General features: G+C 55.9%; 2 protein-coding genes across 2 annotated transcripts; both read right to left on the reverse strand.

Moving 5' to 3' along the window:
- Window positions 1-1,288: 1,288 nt before the first annotated feature.
- Window positions 1,289-15,117, reverse strand: VOLCADRAFT_120148 (uncharacterized protein; the record flags this gene model as incomplete). The annotated part of the gene is made up of 18 exons (XM_002945978.1): window positions 14,915-15,117; window positions 13,734-13,755; window positions 12,542-12,874; window positions 11,934-12,031; window positions 11,378-11,590; window positions 10,235-10,624; window positions 9,386-9,433; window positions 8,786-8,868; window positions 8,349-8,499; window positions 6,610-6,744; window positions 5,676-5,837; window positions 4,901-5,117; window positions 4,262-4,473; window positions 3,795-3,907; window positions 2,919-3,378; window positions 2,377-2,484; window positions 1,734-1,925; window positions 1,289-1,321 (listed from the first exon to the last, which is right to left on the reverse strand). The coding sequence occupies exons 3-18, from the start codon at window positions 12,816-12,818 to the stop codon at window positions 1,289-1,291; spliced, it is 2,892 nt and encodes a 963-aa protein (XP_002946024.1). The 5' UTR covers window positions 12,819-12,874; window positions 13,734-13,755; window positions 14,915-15,117.
- Window positions 15,118-16,251: 1,134 nt separating this feature from the next.
- On the reverse strand, window positions 16,252-20,126 carry VOLCADRAFT_102638 (uncharacterized protein). The gene is made up of 8 exons (XM_002945979.1): window positions 19,812-20,126; window positions 19,654-19,746; window positions 19,348-19,410; window positions 18,668-18,769; window positions 18,330-18,474; window positions 17,739-17,863; window positions 17,431-17,539; window positions 16,252-17,110 (listed from the first exon to the last, which is right to left on the reverse strand). The coding sequence occupies exons 1-8, from the start codon at window positions 20,106-20,108 to the stop codon at window positions 16,938-16,940; spliced, it is 1,107 nt and encodes a 368-aa protein (XP_002946025.1). The 5' UTR covers window positions 20,109-20,126; the 3' UTR covers window positions 16,252-16,937.
- Window positions 20,127-20,178: the final 52 nt, after the last annotated feature.

Genomic DNA, 20,178 nt, shown 5'->3' on the forward strand with positions numbered 1-20,178 from the left:
GTGTAGGAACATTTAGGCAGTGCCTGCCGACCCATGGGTCGTCTGTGCGCTTCAATACAGTTAGCCATGAGCAACCCCTCCTGTCCTGGCTGCCCACACCTTCAATATTAAAATCACTGATAAACATGCGCCCAGGGGAAGCTCCTTGTTGCGGTGTACCATCACCCGTACAGAGTGCATAACCTCCCGGAAAAAAAACCTAAAATCCTAAGCAGTAGTTGAGGCGTCCCAAATGCGGGGGGCAGACCACCCGTCATATCCGTACCCAGCTTGTAACTCCTGAGCATATCCACAACTGCACGTTCCGCAGAAAACGGATAAGGACCCGCTCTTCCATCAAAATTCTCGTGCCAGCTGTGACCTGAGAAAAAACCAGCTGTGCTTTGAATCACTCTTTTTCTAACGGCATTTTTTTCACTCGCTCGTATCGCCGCGTCTCAATCTATACTCTCTCTCTACGCCTGCAAAATCCGTTCCGAGCTTTATCCTGCCATACTCTTAAGATTCCGCCGCAGCAGCTTGAACATTGCTTCCGGAACTGTATTGTATCGCACTCCCCGCCGTTCCAAAAAACACTGCGTAACGGCGTGACTGCCAAAACAATTGCCCTGCAGCTTCCAACGTTGAGAAACTCGAGCCCTGTCCACCAACAACCACAACTGCAACCAGAAACCAGTCGACCTGTTCCCATACTCATAATTGCGTACCGTACGCTTGCACCTCTTAAAACCTCTATATCACCACACACACGCCCTTCCCCCTGTAAAACCAAAGAAGCATGCTATTCACTCCTATGCCCAGGTAATGCACGCCGCATCCACATCGATCGCCACAAAAAAAACATGACGATGACCATGACCATGACAACGACAGCGACGACAAGTGCTAAGTCCTGCAAATTCTTTTCCTGTATCAAGTAAAAATCCCCGTCATATAACCAACCACCGCCCGGCTCACGCGTTAGGCAGCACTTGGGACGTCGCCCTCATCTGCTACAACCCCCATCCCGGTATCCATCGCCCAAACTGTGATGTAGCCCAATTAGGCAACATAATCCGTCGAGGAACAAATCGCCCAACTGGCAACGGACAGCTGTGATGGCTGGAATGCATTTCGAGGTACTCATTCCCGAAGTGATGGTTATCATTTAGATGCTGCGGCTCCTGCACCAGCGGCGGTACACGGGGGCCTCCAGCGCATACAACAGCAGTCCAGCGTATACGGTGAACAGCTACCATAGGGCGTCCTCTCTTCACTCTTCAAAGGTTTGGCAAAACGTGGTGTTTTTTCACTCGAGGTTTGCGACACGGCGCTGGAGATCCTGCACGACGTGCGGAGCACAGAGGGGGCGGGCGGGGTACAGCACACAGGCCGAAATAGCACCCGAGGTGAGTTGCGCAGGTTGCTGGGCTCAGACACCTAACCTACCAGCATGCTTCCCTCTATAAATAAACTGGTCTTGCTCTTCTTCCAAACATCAAATCCTTTTAGCAGCTCTTTTTTTATGCCCCAGCATGTATGCCCCTTTTTGCCCTCAGCCGCAAATCCAAGCCGTACATCCCGAGGAGGACGACGGCACGTTACCTGATTCTGTCAGTAAGAAGAAAGGAGAGAGAATTTGCCCTCCTCCCCAGCCCTGGGGGGCCCCTACATAAAACTGTAATTACCTTACGTATCTGCCCTCCTACTGAGCCTTTCGCAGTCAAAACTGCCCGCCCCGGGGCAGAACGCACCTTGAGCCCGTCTGCAAGCCTCGCCAGGTCCGCCTGACGCGCCTCCAACCTCGCCACCTCGGTGCCGTACGCCTGCTCCAGGGGTTCCATGAGCTTGGCCACCGCCCGCATGACACCCGCTACCTCATCCGCCACCTCCACCTCCATCTTTGATTGCACGTCGCTCACAAAGTTGCTTGCCACTCGGGAGATCTGCGGATGAGTGTGCGAGTTAGGAGGAAACAAAACCGGAAAATGTAAACAGATGTAAAAAACTCGTTCGCAACTCATTCGCAAAGTGCTGCAACATGATGCAAAGGTGCAGACATGGATGAGTACATGTGTGTGCGCAGGCATGGGCCACCTTTTGGTTGTATGATTTGATAAGGTCAAGACAAGAAAAAGAAAGGTGGCGATGCGGGGGGCGATTGCTCAGGCTGGCTTTTGCCTCCCCATTGCGCCCAGCACCAAACAGCAAAGGTAACCGACCGGCAGGCAGTCAAGCCCATACAACGAGTCTTGTCTTTCAGGGAAAGGAAAGGCAGGCCCCCAGCATCCATCCAGTCAGTGCACCTAGTGCTTGGCCATCCAGCGCCGCTTCCAACGCCTGGTGCTGGCCACCCAGCCCCACCCAGCCCCACCCAGCCCACCCACCCAGCCCCACCTTGCCCTTCAAATCCGCCCTTCTAAGCGGAAGGTTGAGCAGGGAGACGTAGCTGACGGCCCCAGACAGCCCCGCCAGAAGAATGTCCTCCAAGGTGTTGGGGATGAGCTGAGGGCGAAAGCGAGGGCAAGGTAAAGGAGAAATGGAGGAGGAAGGCAATCTTTGTGAGACAAGTCGTGCGTAGCCATTCACGGTGGGCTGCGAGGGAGGTTGAAATGGAAGAGGAAAAAGCCAGCAGTTATGTAAGAGATCATGGCCTTTTAGGTATGAATTTATAGGCATCCAAAAAGCTCAAGCAGCTCTCAGACAACAGACCCCGGGGGTGGGGGGGACTACAGGCCCGGGGACGAAGACCGGATTCGCGGTAACCACGGAAAGCGAAAGGGATGGAAAGAGGGCAGGGCAGGGTAGGGCAGGGCACGTGAGGAAATTACACCCCACAACCATCTTCCTATATATATATATATATAATATATAAACCCTAAACCCTAAACCCTATATATATGTATGTAACATTACAAAATTACAATATATATATATACCTGCATCGCGAACAACCCGAACAGCGGTGCTCCCGCCGCCGTGCCGACGGTGGTCGCCATCGCCTGCTGTAACTCGGTGTCGAGCAACGTGGAAATAGCCCGGACGTTGAATTCCGACACGGCGAGAAGCGCCGGGGAGGACGCCGAGGGGCCAGATGAAGCGGCAGTGATGGCGGTAGCTGAGACAGCTAAAGGGGTCGAGGTAAAAGTAGAGGCTTCTGCATTGCTGTGCGTGCGGTCGGCAGCAACACCAGCAGCGGCGGCGGCGGCGGTGCCGTTGCTGCTGGCGGCGGAGGGCGCGATGGTCACGACACCCGCTGCCTCGCCACGGGCTGCCGCGAAGCTGGCATAGTACTCGCGCTGAGCGTCGCAGTTGGCGCGGAGCCAGGAGCTGTGCTCCGAAACCGCGGCGCGCAGTGAATCGAAGCCGTTGCCGATCACCTCTTTTTCAAACGCAGCCCTGAGCAGGCATCACAGAGAGCATACAGCACCAGGTAAATACTTCCCATGGCAGTGACGGCGGTAATTGTAGTGATGATGGTGGGTGCTACGGTCAGATGCGGCCGGTTCGAGTCGGTATGATCAAAGGCACATTGCAAGCGGCAGTGGGTGACCATTTCGGGTGGGTCCGTACCCACCTCACTGCCAGAGGGTACAAGTGAAAACAGCGCAAAGACGCGCGCGTGTGTGCGTGTGTGTGTATGTGTTTATTTCTCCCTTCGCTACCTCCACCGTACATGTTGTACGCTCTTGCATGTGTTGCGGCCAATTAGGTGGGGAGAGTGGAACGATGTGGCACCGAGACACGGACACGAATACACACACGGTCAGCGGGGGGCCCCCACCCCCGGGGTGGGAGCGGCTCCCCCGGCTCACCTGAACGGGTATTCCTTGTTGCCAGCCGCAATGGACACCAGCAGAGGCGCATTGCTGAGCTGAACCGTCTGGTCCACGAAGCGCTCGGCGCGGGACAAAACCCCGGACAGCACCTGGATGGGAAAGGCGGTCGAACAGATCAGTGGAAGAGTGATTTTACCACTAGGAGCGCAATCGAAAGCAGCTGCTGCATACTGTGCCTGCCTTCTTGTTTTAAGGGCAAGTGCAGGTAGCGCCAGTATCGTTCGAAAATGTGACCCCTCTGCGTGACCCTTGCGCACAAAGACATACAACAAAACACGAGTAGTATAAATCTACTTCATAATCACACACAACTGATACATAAGCATGCATCGCCCCGACAGCAGCACATACATATACGTATACACCACCCTGTAACAACATACATACATATACACAGATATACACCCACACGCGCGCAGTCGCACACATGCACACGCACACACCTGCTGCAGCGCCGCCCGCTGCGCCGTCGCGTCCTTCTCCATCTCACTTCGGAACTTGGTCAGCTGCTTGCTCACCAGCTGCAGCCCCTCCAGCTCCGCACGAGCGGCCGCCAGGTCCACAGCCAGCTGCCGCCCGGCAGCCCCCAGAAGGGCATCCGCCACGAACAAGGGCGTCTGCAGCTTCAGACGCACGCCCTCACCGCCACCAGCCCCTGGTCATGGTTGCGATAGGGGTAGCAGGCAGACCGGCAAGGAGAGGTAGGCAGGAAATATGCAGCAGCAGCAGCAAAAGCAGCAGCAGCAAAAAGCCAGCAGAGCCAGGCCGAGCCAATTTGCGGAGTGCCAGGAAATGAACCCTTTGCGTCTTGAGGACATGACTGTGTTCGGTGCTCGGGTGATTCAAGAAGCGACGGGTGTATGTTCCACGGAGAATCCGGAATCATCACCATGGAGATTTAGCGGCACAGCAGCGGCCTGCCTCCCGGCTCGTCGCAACATACCCCTCCGTGGCGTGGTGCCCCTGTCGCCAAGCCGAGCGAAGCAGACTCTAAAGCCCCACCCGTTCTCCCTTCTCACTCCATAATCTGGCCCCGCACCACACCACACCGCACCACACCACACCGCACCAGGCCCGCTCACCTCGCCCAACGAGGAAATTCGACACCTGCCGCTCCAGCTCAGCAAAGTTGGACGAGCGCCAGTCAGGGGACGAAGGCAGTGCCGCATCCAGACTCTCCGCCTCGAGGGAGGCCGCTTCCCCGGCCGCCGAAGAAAAGGGCCCATCCGCGTCCAGTGAGGACGTGAAGCTGAGTCCCGCAGCGGCCAGCTTGGCACGCAGAGCGGCGCGCGAGCTCACCTACAAGCAGGAATGATAAAAACATGAGTGACAAGGGCAAGGGAAAAAGAGGACTAGTGGGAAACAAGGGGCGTTAGGGGAGCCGGATTAAAAAAACGGGGACGTTTGATCTCCTGGTTGCTTTGGGACAATGCATTGGGAAAGTTGGTCGTGGCTGGCATGGTCTGGGACTCCCAGACTGGGAGCGTAGGGAAATTGTTTTTTAAAAGGTCCCAAAGGTTCCAAAAAGGACTATAGCCGCGTCAGATGCCAAAGGAAGCTCCCACCCACCCCCGCAAGGTAACGTCACAAGCGCCATACGTGCCCTACGGCACGGACGCTATGACCGGGGACCTTGACCCGCAGCCACGGCACCACCTACCACTACGCCACCAGCAAACTACGCCATACATACATCCCAGAAGCGGTACCTATTCGCAGGGCATGGTGGCCCACACATGCCCACATGGCCGTAAACAGTTCTTGTCCCCCGCTCAGATTGTCAAGTACGTGCAGCAGCAGCGGCAGCGACCCCCCAGGGCATAGGACACAGGGCACGTAGCAGTTCACCGCACCCACCGCAATGACGGTAGGTCGGTCCAGTCGCAGGATGCGCTGCGCATTGCGCGCCACGAACTCCTTGACCGCCTCCACCTCATCGACGCTGTCCAGTATGTCGGCCTTGTTCACCACGAACACCACCTTCTTCTGCCACTGCCGGATGTACTCCAGGAACCGAACCTGGCGGGAAGTGAATACCCCCCAAAGACCGGGGAACAGGGGGAAGAAGCCAAGGAAAAACTGATGTGCCAAAAGTAGGGAAGCCATGAGTAAGCCAGAAGTAAGGAAGAAGGGGGTGGGACGCCGAATGGCTGAGAGTAGCCGAGTAACCGGGCGCGGTCTGGAAGAGCACTTGAGACGCTGGCGACTTGGCTTTAATTGTGCACTGGGGCACGGTACCCGCGCTCAGACATTAGGGTTTTAGGGCTTTGGGTTTGGGGTTTGGGTTTAGGGTTTTTAGGGGCGCGGTACCCGCGCTCAGGTAGACATTCAAGGTGATGATAAAAGGGGTGCAGCCGTGTTCCGCTGGCCCTTCTTTTCCCCTCCCGCTTCCTCCGCTACGTTAGCCCTCCCCCAGTACACGCAATACACGCACACGCTCGCGCATTTCTGATCTATCAGACATACGTGTACATAAGAATAAAACGCGCGTGCGTGTGATTATGTTGGCTGTTGGGGGCTTCTTGCTTAGTCGTGCAGCAACCTCGCCAGCTCCTGCCCCTTTCTCCAGGTGGTTAAGACACATGACAAGACTTTTGCGTTGTACTATGTCGCTAACCTAGCTTGTGGCTTCTAGGCTCTTGGGCCTCTACTGGCTCGTATGGGTTCCTTACTCCTCTCTGGGTAACGCAACCGAGGTGTAACACACACAAACACACACACACACACACGCACGGGCATGTTCACATCCCCTTCACACACACTCCCCAAAACACAGACACCGCTTTCACACCTCGCTCTCGCTGAACGGTCGGTCCGCACTCATGACGAACAGCACCAGGTCCGCCCTAGGCACGTACTCCTCCGTGAGCCGCTGCTGGCGCTCCAGGATGACGTTGGTGCCAGGGGTGTCCACAATGCTGAGGTCCTGTTGGGTATGGGTTGCGCAGGAGGAGCAGGTGGAGGGGCAGGAGGATGATGAGGAGGAGGATGAGCAAGAGGAGGGGCAGGAGGAGGGGCAGGAGGAGGACAATGATAACAAGAACACCAACATAAACGTGGGAGTGACGTGATGAGTAGATAGGAAGTAATATTGTTGTCAATGAGGAAATAGGGAAGGGTACACAGCACAGCACAGCACAGCACAGCACAGCACACCACACCACAACGCCACGCCACGCCACACCACACCACACCACACCACACCACACCACACCACACCACACCACACCACACCACACCACACCACACCGCCACGCCACGCCACACCACACCACACCACACCACACCACACCACACCACACCACACCACACCACACCACACCACACCACACCACACCACACCACACCACACCACACCACACCACACCACACCACACCACACCACACCACACCACACCACACCACACCACACCACACCACACCACACCACACCACACCACACCACACCACACCACACCACACCACACCACACCACACCACACCACACCACACATATAAGTGGGTAACTTTAGAGAGGCGTTGCAACGAATTGAGGAGGGAAGAAGAGAGGAGATGGGGGACACCGGGACCATGGCACTTCTTGGGGCATGGGAACCAGGGTTCGACACCCCGTACGGGGCCCGTAAGTTTTTGGCCTTTTTTCGGTATCCCCGTCAGGGCCCGTAGGACTTTGCGGTGGCTCCCGTAAGGATTTTGGGGCGCGAAGCGCCCCGTACGGGGCCGCCCCCGGACCGGCCGAAGGCCGGTTACGGTGGCTCCCGTAAGGATTTTAAGGATTTATAAGAGGCCGTACGGGGCCCTGTAGGGGAGAGGACGGACCATATAATGGATGGAAAGCCTGCAAGCCAACCTGTTCCCACAAAGAAAGTAGATGATAAGCCTTTTTGACGTTAGCAAAATTAATTTGAATCCATACGGAGAGGATGATAATGAGGAGGTTGCGACTGACCCAGAGATTGAATTACTGGTACAAGCCCGCTAGTGGCGATGAGGCTTTTAGTGGCAGTGACTACGAGACCGACGTAGAACGAGATACCGATGAGTCGTGCGCGGATGAGGATTTTGATGATGATGAGGATGAGGAGGACGAGAAAGAGGAGCAGAAGGGATGGGCGGCCGCGGCGGCCAAGGCGCTTGGCTTTCGCTGAGTGTGCCGTGTCCCCGAGTGTAATGGTTCACGAGAAAATAACGAAAATAACGATTTACAGGGCAAAAAAATGCAAAGCGTCACTTTCCACAGCGTTTCAGCCAAGGACAATGCCCCCGTAAAGGTTTTGCGGGGGTTACGGGGGCCCCCGTAAGGTTTTCGGCCGGTACAGGAGCCTGGTACGGGGGCCCCTCCGTAAGGAAAATTTGGGAGGTACGGGGTAGCCCGCAAGTTTCAGAAAGGTCAGTGTCGAACCCTGATGGGAACACAAACGAGCGTTTTGCACAGAAACAACACGCATACATACATACGGACATGCACACACATACATATATGCACATACACATACGCACATACGCACATACGCACATACATACACACACCTGCAGCAGCTTGGCCGGCAGGTACCTCACGTACAGTCCGTCCGCCTGCTGTTCCAACTGGGCTGTAGCGGCTGTAGCTCCCGCAGTGGCCGAGTACTTGAGGATGGAGATCTCGTTGGTGGTGGGCAGGATGCCCTCCGCGAGGTAGCGCCTGGGGGAGGACCGAGGACAACATTTCCCGGGTAGGAAGGTAGGAAGGTAGGAAGGTAAGAAGGTAGGAAGGTGGGTAGGAAGGTAGGAAGGTAAGAAGGTAGGAAGGTAGGTAGGAAGGTAGGAAGGTAGGAAGGTAAGAAGGTAGGTAGGAAGGAAGGAAAGCGAATGTGGCGGGAAATCTAATTATATTGTCAAGGTCCAGATGTTCTACCTGCACCTGCACCTACATCCACATCCAGTGCCAGTACCAGCACCCACATCATCACCCACATCATCACCCTCACCTCCCCAGCAGCGCATTGATGACTGAGGACTTGCCACTGTTGAACTCGCCCACCACAGCCACCAAGAACGGCTCGTCCAGCGCCTGTAGGACCATTCCAACCACACCACCATGCGGACCGTCCAGTCAAGAAAATAAATGAAACCGATCGCGGCAGGTGCATCATTGCGGCAGGTACATCTCGGGCATTTCGGCTAACTCACGTTCTGGGCTTTTTTCATCCCATGGATAGGGCCACCGTGAAACCTAACAGCCTAACACAACGCAACCAGGCAGGTAGACGCAACCCTAGGTCGGCCCCAAGTTGGCGTCCGTGCAGGAAGGACAACGCGGTAATGGACGCATGTATATGTGTATGTATGTATGTGCGTATGCGGGTACGTGCGTACGCCACAGTGCCGTCGCCACAGTGTACCGCCCACCGCATAACAAATAACACAGAGAAGGTGTACGGCACACGGTGCTAGGCACATTAGCCACGAGTACGGGGTAGTGGATGATCCATGCCAGTCCATTTGTGGGCGTCAGACGTATGTATGTATGTATGTAACCGTCATCATAATGATTTCCTGAATTCCGCTGAGGGCCCCCCTCATCTCACCTTGAGTGCGTCTCGGAGTAGGGATAGCTCACTGACTCCTGGCAGGGTCTGAAAGCCCCAAGGGACGGGGGCGCCGGGGGGTGGGGGAGGAGGAAGGGGCGAAATAAGGGAAAAGAGGATAAAACACGGGATGATCAACAATTAACCTTCGTTTTTCAAACACGCTTCGTGATGCTATCGCCGTAGATGCAGGGCGCTTTTTTCTAGGTCGCCGGTTCGACCCAAAACCGTTCTGGGAAAACACATACAATTCCAAACGTAAAGCATTTCATTCGGGAGGGGAGGGAGGGAACTGGAGAGAACTTCGAGAGAACAGTCTCCTAGCCTTGCGAAAAAACACGTCTCTCCTCCACGCGTCTTCCTTCTACCACACGACGTCCCTCCTATCCGAAAGCACTCTCACCCCGTCGTAGCTAGCTATAGCCCAGACACACTGCCAGCACGCTTCCGCCTCACCCCCTTCATCAAAAAACATTCCAGTGACCTCAACGTCTGCCTGCTCCTGCTCCTTTCAAACGCCATACCCGCCGCGCTTCACTCACCGGTTATGCACCTGGGCAGATCGACAACCCAAACCCTAAAGCCCTATCTTTCCCCTAGCCTGGCAGGCCCGTGAGGTTATCGTTCTGCTAGCGTGTGACTGCCCAACCAGCGTGATTCCCCAGGCAGCCCGCCAGAAGAATGTGAAGAAAACCCAAAACGTGATCTTATCATAAGAATCAAGAAATATCGCCAGTTGCGGGAGGTTAGCATGTCCCTCCTTTGGAGCGAGGTAGAGAAACAAGGTAAACCTCGCACCCTAACGCGCTCAGTTCAGTTCAGTTCAGTTCAGTTCAGCTAAGCTCGCACCTCCTCCAGAAACGATAGGGCCTCCGCCAACGTCGCCTTCTCGTCCAACAGCAGCGTCTCACGCTCCGGATCCAGCAGCCGCCGCAACGGTCGACTGGACAGCGGCGCCGGCGACGAAGGCGACCGCGGCGCCGAGGGAGCGGCCGGCGAAATGGCGGGGACGGGCTGGCGCGGCGGCGGCGCCACTACCGCCGGCGCCGCAGCCGCTGCTGCTGCTGTGGACGCGTGTGCCTGGCGGCTTTGGGCCGTCGCGGGCTCCGCTGCCGCTGCCTGATCCTCGGCCTGCTGTTGCTGCTTCTGCTGTTTGGGCCGTTTCGCGGTCCCGGCGGTCGCAGCTTTGACGTTGAGGCGGGTCAGGATTGCCGTGGTGTAGTCAATGATGCTCGAGGTCTGCAGAGGAGGTGAAGGGATGGATCCACACCACGTCATCAATCCTCTATCCTCTGGCCTCTATATTCTCTAGGATAAGAAAGGCCCAGAGGGAAGTCAATCCACGACCAAGTCCATGCATAACGGTGGGTGTGATGCCGTCGGGGCCCCCAGCCGCAACAAAAGCAAAAGCCTGCCAGAGCTAGCCAGGCTAACCGCCCACATGCATGGACTCCTTCCTGTCCGGCCTTGGCTGTTAAGGAAGGTCCCTCGCTCCCGGCAGGTAGGGCTTCCCTAGCCCTGGCCAAAGCCAAAGCCTCTGCCCTATGCTGCTGGTATATACCTGGATACCTGGCCTCGACCCGGGCCTGCCTTGCCTCATCCTACCCACCAGGAAAGCTCCTTTCACCCACAATCCCTCCCATGCCCGCAGCGAGCGACAGGCACACGGTACTGCTTCGCCACTTATGGCTCACCGTCCTCAGCACAATCCTAGCTCAGATGCTACTCTTCCTTCGAAAAACATGGACAATGTGTTTTGCCGCCTCCCTCCCGACCAGAGGCCGCAACTCCCCCCGTCACCTGGGGGACCCCGTGCACACCGCGCCACGCCGTGGATGTAGTAGTAGGTAACAAGCAGCTAGCCTCACGTCCACACACTCAGACGCGCACCTGTTGTGTTGTTCCACGCACGTGCGCCTTCAAAACCCAGCATCTATACACACACACGCGCGCACGCGCGTCAAGCCATCCATTCCCGGGGCCCCCCCGCACCTCCGGCAGGTCGAAGCAACACCGGGCAACCTCCGGCAGCGCCTCCGGCGACACCGCCACACCGTCGATGTCCGCCTCTAGCGCTTCCTCCACGCCGCTGCCCGCACCCGTCGCCCGCACGCTCATCAACAGCGGGATGGCGTTGCCGCTGCGCTGCCCCGATTTGGACGCCTCCAGCACGGCTGCGCTGGGTGGTGCGCCGCCTCCGGGGCCCTGAGGACACGGGGGCACAGGGTCAGGGCAGGGCTTTTGATCCTTGAGCTGCTTGCTGTTGCTGCTGCTGCTGCCAATTTGCATAATTATAATCAAACCTTCTGGCCAAAACGAGCAACAAACTTCGCTGCTGCACAGCAGCTCCTGCACTTCCTGTTACCCTGGAAGCCCAGGGTTGTTCTCCCTCCCTGCCTCCCACCTCCCTCCGCCCGCTGATCAGTTCTGCTTCGTGTACACTCTCTCCTTGGCAGCAGCTTCACTCGTCCACGTGGTTCGTCTTTTCCACCTTCCCTCCCTCCCTCCCTTCCACCCCCGCACGGAGGCCGCGGCGACATGGACTCACGTGGACGTTACTACCTACCGTGACGAGCACCAGGTTGGCGCCGTCAGCCGCTGCGGTGATGGCCGCCCCCTCATCCGACACCACGCGACCCACGAGCGCTGGGCCCGAGCCGGACAGCATCCTCCGGGCGACGACAGTGGGGACACCTAGGTGGTGGTGGTGGTGGTGGTGAAAATCCATCCGCCGCGTGGAGGATGGGATGCCCAAGTCAGGTACAGCAGGCTATTAGACAATGAAAATCGCCCAGACTGTAAAAATCACATGGCGATCACATGCATGTGTGTATGTACTTCTGTTCATGCTTGACTTTTGTCGTGGATGTGTCGTCTGCCGTGGATGTGGGGCGGTGTGCACGTATGCCAAGGTGCTGCTTATAGAAGCGGGGATTTGGGGAAATGCGTCTCGTTGCGAAAGGCTGCTGAGGGGGGAAGGGGAGAAAGCTGTGGAACGCTGTTGTGGTGGGGCGCGGGATGGCGGGGGATGGCGGGACCCAATTCGGCAGCAGCAGCACAGCGCCTTAGCAGTGCTTCCAACGTCCTTTCCCTCATACTATAGCTGAGCTGTGCGGACAATACTAGGTCCAGTTGAGGTTAGGTATAGCATCGCACCTTGATTGGTCAACAGCACCCCCTGCGCTCCCACGGCAAGTGCAATGTCCGTACGATCGACGAGCAGCAGCGCTGCGCGCCCACGCAAGAGGTCCTGTATCCGCAGCGCGGCATCATACATGGACGCTGCGTTGGCGTTGCTATCCCAGAGCACGATCATGTTGCAGCCGCCTTGTAGCGCCTGGCTCATGGCATCCGGGAGCGCAGCGTCCGAAAGCACCTTCGACGCTTCTACCTGCAGCGCGACGGCTGGCAGCTGCACGCGCGCTTGTTGCATGCCTGATGGGAAGAGGCCTAGCCCAGACGACGCAGTTGTCGACGAGATGGGTTGCGCTTGGCAGACGACGGACGGAACAACGTTGTGGAATTGCGACGAAACCCATCGAACGTGACGACGACTAAACTTCAAGTAAACAGGCTCAGACGATAAAGCTGTCGAACTGCTAGGCTGGTGAAGCAGAGGGACAAAAGGTATTTGGGCTGAGGAAAGGCGAGCAGAGGCGCTACCGCGCATCGTAAAATTGGTTAGTTTCATCTTAGCGATATCCTTATGTTGATCACACTTGATCTGCTAGATGAAGGAAACACCCTGTGTCTGAATGAGCTTTATCATAGCGCGGCTGTCAAAAAAGCCCCAACGTTCCTCGATCTAGGTGGCACATGTCGAGAGCGATGATGCAAAAGCAGTAAATTTAGCCAATGGGTAGGTGAGATCTTTTGTTCACACTCGTCTCGTACACACGTCCTCTATTTCCGGTCTAAAATGCTCACCAGTTTTCCAATCTTTACATCTTTATCTACAAGTTTAACAGCACGTACTACGTGCCGGGCTCCGTATGGAAGTACTTATCCAGCTGTCGGAGGCGCAGCGCGTCTTCGTGCAATTCTGTGGTGTGTTGAAGGTGCGGCCCTGTTCCAGAACCCACGTCTTAGAATGTTTAGCATGCTTAATATCTCAGGAAAAAACATGTTATGACACCTCCAAAGCTGCCTTGCACGTCGGTAACGCACATCTTTCGGCGTATTCCCACCCCCAACCTCAGGAACTCATCCTTAATCACCAGGTTGCGCACTCCGTAGTACAAAGCCTTCATAGCGACCTTCCGTTGCTGCAACCTGTGCGCAAGGGCCTTACCCTAAATGCTGCAGCTGCAGTGTCCCACGTGGCAGATGGCGAAGCTCCGAAACCCACCTCTGAGCTGGAACAGCTCAAGCTGCTGGTATGGGGGTTTCCCTTGGGTCACAAATCCGGCGTCACATGTTGAGTTTCTCTGCTTCAAGAGCTAGGATCCGCATCTAGTCGACGGGAGCTTTCTCCCGACCTTTCCGAATTTCTTACACACTGCGCCCATGCATCCAACTCGCAGCTGACACTGTCCCACATCGTATATCAGCAGACATGCAGTACATTGACCGAACCGAAACGGAACTCCCGTTACCACCTTCCAATTTTTCCTACATCGTGCGTGACCGGTGTACTTCATGGTAATGGAGACGGTAAGCTAGCTGTCCCGGTGTTGCGATGCAGGCGCCCCGCCTGACCTCAACGGTGGCAGCAGCAGCAGCAGCAGCATCAACGACTGGAGCCGACGGGGCCCTATCATACCGTGTCGCCTCGGAAAGCCAGGACAACTACATCATCCTCCAGAACGCAACACTGCGGTCTCGGGACCTGTTACGTCGCCTCCAGGAGTTGCAGCAGTCGGCAGTGGCGGCAATACAGGACACGCCGCAGCAGCCGGACGCTTGGCCTTCTGGAGGGCGCTTGGCCCCGATTCAAGATCCGGATCTGGATTCAGGTAGGTTTGATGTGGATCGGAAATGTTTTTCCCTGGGCAAGCTACGGGTGACACCGCATGCAGGAAAAGCGAAGGCAGGTATGGTTTGAAAGCACCCATTACGTATGTTATGATCTTACAATTAACATCATAATATACGTAATGGGTGCTTCGAATGTTAATCGTAAGTCAACGAGACACATTGTAAACCCAAAGGATGCTGTTTTAGATAGTTTTGTTGATGGGCTGTGTGCGATGGAGCCGAGTTGCCGCGTCTTGCTTGCGGCCCTTCCTGATGGCATTTGTCTGCGCTGCTTTGAGGGCTATGTTCGCTATTCAGCGAGTTGTCAACTAGGGCTGCTTGTCCTTCTTAAGCGCTGCGCGCTGCTGGATCCGTACCGAGTACGGTGAGTGTGACCGTGGTGCTGCCGGCAGGGCTCTTGGAGCCTGGATTGCAGCAGCTGGCGGGGGACAACGGCGCGGCCATCACCGGCGTGGACGTCGATGTCGACGTCGTACTCTTTCCATCTGTCAGTGTAGTACAGGACGGCAGCCAAAGCAGCGACGCCGCATGTGCTGATGCTCCACCACTCACCCCGGGGCCAGATCCGCGATATTTCACGCCCCAAAGCTCCAGCAGCGCGGCTGCTACTACGCCAACGCCAGTGGCGGCGGCCCTGACGTCGCCGCCGCCGCCTGCTGCCGTACAGCCGTTGCCTGGGCCCGACCTGGCTATCCTAATGGGAGAGCTATGCAGGGAGTTATCTCTGGAAGTGGAGCTCCTGGTGAGTAGTACGACTGTACGGCAGGGTGGCGGATTTCGTATGTACGGCGGTCCTGGCATGGCGTTGATGATAGGCGGGGAGGGCCAGGGGGTGGCGTTGGAAGAAAGATTCAGTTGGGCACTCGTTTGACTTTCGGAGATGCTTCGTCACCGTGATGCTGTTATAAATTTGAATTCATTTTCTAAAGGAGCAGGCGTAAACCCCAGGTGAAAAACAGTAAAGTTTGATATTTGCGTTATCTGCTGCAGCAGAACCAAGAGGAACTAGATGTCTCGGTGAGATACCCGGTGCATTTTTCGCTGTTTTTCCTTATTGCCTAACAACCCTTGACATGCGATTGATATAGTGGCTGTGTTATGTATGTGATGCTGCGAGCCATTACAGCTGCGTCGTGTGTTCATGCCGGAGACCGCATAATTTTTTCGTTTCTTGTCTGCCCGACAGAGCCGTGTCGCCGGCGCTGTGGAGCTTCAAACCCCTCAAGACGATATGTACGTGTACGAGATGCTGCTTAAGTTGCAGCCGTACACGGACGAGCGTGCGGTGGCGGCGGCGCTCGCGCAGAGGGAGCTGTTAGCGCAGGCAGTTACGGGACGGGTGGAGGGTCCAGGGCAGCTGGGGCCAGATGCCCCGGGTTCTGCACGGGGCAAGCGGTAGAGGGTTTTTATCGCCTGCAACGTGGCTGTTGCGGAACTGCGCGGTAGCAGGTGCGGCCGCTCGGCTCTGTGCCCGTCGTTTCCTTGATCGCACCAACTCCTGCAAACCGGCCTGGTCCGTGGGCACATGCGAGGGAACGGCTATGCAGGTGTACTTGTGTCTGGGTCTAACGCTCTCGCTTATACGACAGCCACATGTGTCCCACGTGTGAAACAGTAACAGCAACAACAACTGGCTTTCTGGCATTTAATGGACCGCGTTTTTATTGACCGCGTCGATCGCAGATTTACTAGGAATACTTCTCTCGTGATATTTGGGTGAAAAGATGGCTGTGTGAAGACGGATTTCCTGCGGACATGCCAAACGAAATGAAGTCCCCGTTGCTTTGGGCTGTTCGCTTTGGGACGTCCGCTCCAGTGGTGGGGTATAAGAACCTCATCAGGCCGTCGTTAGCTGTGGATGATAACCTCTCTCAGCGGGGCGATGAATTGAGGTATCATGTTGATGCCATTGTTTAGGCCAGAGGGGTGCAAAGCGGCGCCCCATCCTGGCGTCCTGGTGTGGGGTGGTTCCGGGCTTAGTCGGGTGTTTAGACGACCACATCCAACCCACACAGTCCCGTCGTCATCACTCCGCGATTTCGCAGTGTTCACAAATCCCTTTAAAACAAATCTTTAGCCATGGAGAGCCTTACGTACACTTTTGAGGATTAATTCTTGTCCTTCGCTCGCCATCAAGCCACGTCTATAACCCATTTTCAACTCGTTAAAAATTTTCTGCGCGCCGCTGGAAATCTAAAGCGTGCTGCTCTTCTGCTCCTTTCTACAATTTCACCTTCTCCCTTCATTCCCACACCACTCTGCCCGCCTTCTTTCACTACGCGCGCTTATGCACGCTCCTTTGCCCCGCTTCTTTATTAATTTACGAGTTCACAGTCGCAGATGTCGGCTGCCCTCCGAAACCACCCACGACTTGGGAATTTCACCCAATCGACACCTACCTACGACATCAGCACCTTATCCATCCCTTATCCATCCCTTCCTACTCCATGCCTACCCGTGTCTATCCGCTGCCCTCGCATTACACACAACCGAGGCGTTTGGAAGCCGAGCCACGTTGACGGGCGAAAAGAGGGAGGGAGGACAGATTCCTCCTTCCCCGTTCGTTTCAATCCCTCTACTTGCGCGACTCAGCCGCTGCCGCCTGCTCGACCTTCTCCTTAATAAACAGCGTGCCGAGCGCGAGCACGCTGAGCAGTACCGCAGCGGCAAACGCCGCCTCCGTGTTGTATTCCTTGTAGGCGCTCTCGACAAACAGCGTCAGCGTCTGGGTCTTGCCAATAATGTTGCCTGTCCGGAAAAGTGGAAATTGACAGATTTTACAAGCAAAAGGGACGGTAACCAAGGAAAATAAAAGGGAAATTTCATGTGAAAGAAGAGAAAACGTAAGGGCGACGCAGGAAAGTTTGCAAAGAACGTGCGCAACGCCTGACATGCAGGAAAATGACCTGGAACTACACAATCGACGACTTGTCAACAGCACACGTGGAAAAGAACCGTAGCTGCCATACACGCAGCCGCAGCAACTTCGTCCCAGGAACTATTTTTCGGTTATCCCAACAAACCCTCACTTACACATAACGACCCAAAACTGTCAACCAACCACTCACCGGATATAACGGATACAGCGCCAAACTCGCCCATGGCACGTGCATTACACAAGATGACGCCGTAAAGCAGACCCCAGCGGATGTTGGGCAGGGTGACATTCCAAAACACCTGCCAACACACGACGCGCGGGGTCACCAGTGCGAGTATGCTTCATCATGTGGGATGAGGATTATCCAGGAAGACCTCTACAACCCATGACCCGGTAGCGCCCTGAATGACCCAGCCCTATCCTAACCCCCTCCGCCCCGACCCCGACCTGTCCGAGTGTCGACTAGCCCAGCGCCAACCTGCCCCAACCCGCTCTTGCCTGCCAATCATTCGCGCCCAACGTCCGTGCCGCCTCCTCCTGGCTCAAATCCATGTTCTCGAGGATTGGGATGAGCTCCCGGACCACGAACGGCAGGGTGACAAACATGGTGGCCAGGGCCATTCCTGGAATGAAGTTGCATGGCGGGTGGGTGGGAACGATGAGGGACACGGAAGGCGACGGGGAGCAGATGCCGCACGGGATTTGTACATAAGGCGGAAACGGAACTGGTCCAGGAAGTGGGAAGGGGATGGCTAGGAAGTACACTTTACAAGCCAACATGTCAATGTACGAGCGTGCTGCGCACCCGTCAAACGAGGTTCTCATCCTAAGATAAATCCACTCTCCTTGAGCGATCCCAATGGGTGCACTCCATGTTGTTCCCTTACCCATGTAGGAGGACTCGTGGCCGTGGCACCCACCACCTCTATCCGGGTGGAAACGGCATTCGGCCAGGTCATGCATCTTACCATCTTACCAAACCCCATTCCGCCTAGTGTGTCCTATGCAAACCTCAAATTCGACCCATATCCCGCTCCCATATATCGCTCTGACCCACGTAGCCTTTCCCACTCCGCAGTAAAGACATACCGGTGAACGCAAACACCACACTGATGCCTGTCTCCCGGAGCAACGCTGCAAACCAGCCCGTACGGCCGTACAGCAGCGTCAGCATCAGGCCCGTCACGACGGGCGAGATGGAAAACGGCAGATCCAAAAGTGACATCAAGAATACCTGCAGGCACACACGCAGCCAAGCAGGTATGAGGACTGCCACAACTGAACGAGGGCTAGCCGTGAGAGGCAAACAACGAAGGAAAGAAACAGCGTGCGGAGTGACGCGCTCTTCTGTTGCACATCCTATGTGGAATGAGAACTACTACTACTAATATAATAATAATAATGCTTCCCAGCACCTTCCAACGCACCTTCCCGGGAAATTCGTTGCGTGTCAGGTTAATGGCGGCCACAGTCCCAAACACCGTGTTCAGGGGCACAGTTACGAAGGCCAGCAGCAGTGTCATTTTCAACTGTGTACGGCGCATGACGAGGAACAGCATGCGGTACAAGAAAAGGCGGGTACGAGGGGCGTGGTCAAAAGGGAAGGAGCCAAGCACTGGATGGGGGCGGTGTGTGTGTGAGGAGGGTCGAGGGTGTGAGCTGCGTAGCGTACGCATCTGGTCTCCTAGGCCCCAGGCCAGCGGCAGCTCTTTTCACATAGCACTGCCGGTGTTTTGCGTTGCGTGGCGAGGCGAGCGTAACATCCGTATGAGGTTACGGTATTCTCCAGCATCACACCTCCTAACAATAATAATGATAACGAGTGGTGACAATGTGTCGCAGCATAATGCAAGTGACAAGTAACAAGAGGCACACAGACAGACATACAGGCACCCCGCGTTCGTTTCGGTAGGCCCCTTTAATGCCGTTCTCTTGACTCGGCACAGACCATTTATTGTGGTGTTACTGGCGTTACTGTTGCTTCACACAGCACAGCTTCCGAAGGGTAGGGCACAGCTTCCGGGAAGGCAACCGCCTGGCCGCTGATAACACGAAAGTTACATCCGTTCCTGGGCGATGCCTACTGCTGTGGTTTCGGAGAGCTTACCGCGTGGAGGAAATCTGGGTCAAGGCAATGCTCTAGGAAAGGTACGATCCCCTTTGCGAAAGCCTGCGGCCCAGGAAAAACCAAATCCATCATAGGGCTTTGTCTAGAGAACAGCTTAATCGTCCAGGGAGGAGCCTGAAGCTGGTTATGGAGAGAGCAGTGATGTGTGACTCATCTATAGCATGTTGTGCTGCGAAGGTATGAGGCCAAGCCTAAGGGAAAGTTGGGAAGCAGGGCAATTCCGTTGCTGCCGAGGGCAGGAGTCGTGCGGTGTTTTTCGCCAGATGCCAAGACAAACATGGTTACCTGGAAAAACACATTGAAGAATGGCACCAGTACAACGAGAGCTATGTACACGACTGCTAGTCCGACCAGGATGCGTTTGGCCAAGTTGTCGACCTGAAGGGGAAGGAAAGCTGCGTCAGGCCATGCGCGAGTGGCCTCGGCACATGGCGACGCTTTACCGGTTCCCCTAATCCACCCCCGTGGCCTCCCATGCCTCCTGCTGGGCCTGCTTGTGAGATAAGCAGGCCCCCGCGCACTCGCCGCTGCGTGAAATGTGCCTGCGGCAACTGCAAGCCATGCTGTGCTCCATTCTCCCGAGATCCGGCAGTGGCAATCCCACAGTATTTTGATGTTGAGGGTCCACAACTATGTATGCAGGTTCGTCTTAAGGTGCAAGGAGCAGGCAATTGTTGTATGGGTCTCGTGGCGACCGAGGCCGATGAGGGCGTGGATATGTTGAGCGGACTTGCCGCCATTCGTAGATATAAATTAATAAGAAGGGATTAGATGGCGGGACAATCATAGATGAATGAATACGTGTATCTT

Source organism: Volvox carteri, assembly GCF_000143455.1.
Source record: "Volvox carteri f. nagariensis unplaced genomic scaffold VOLCAscaffold_1, whole genome shotgun sequence".
Lineage (NCBI taxonomy): Eukaryota > Viridiplantae > Chlorophyta > Chlorophyceae > Chlamydomonadales > Volvocaceae > Volvox > Volvox carteri.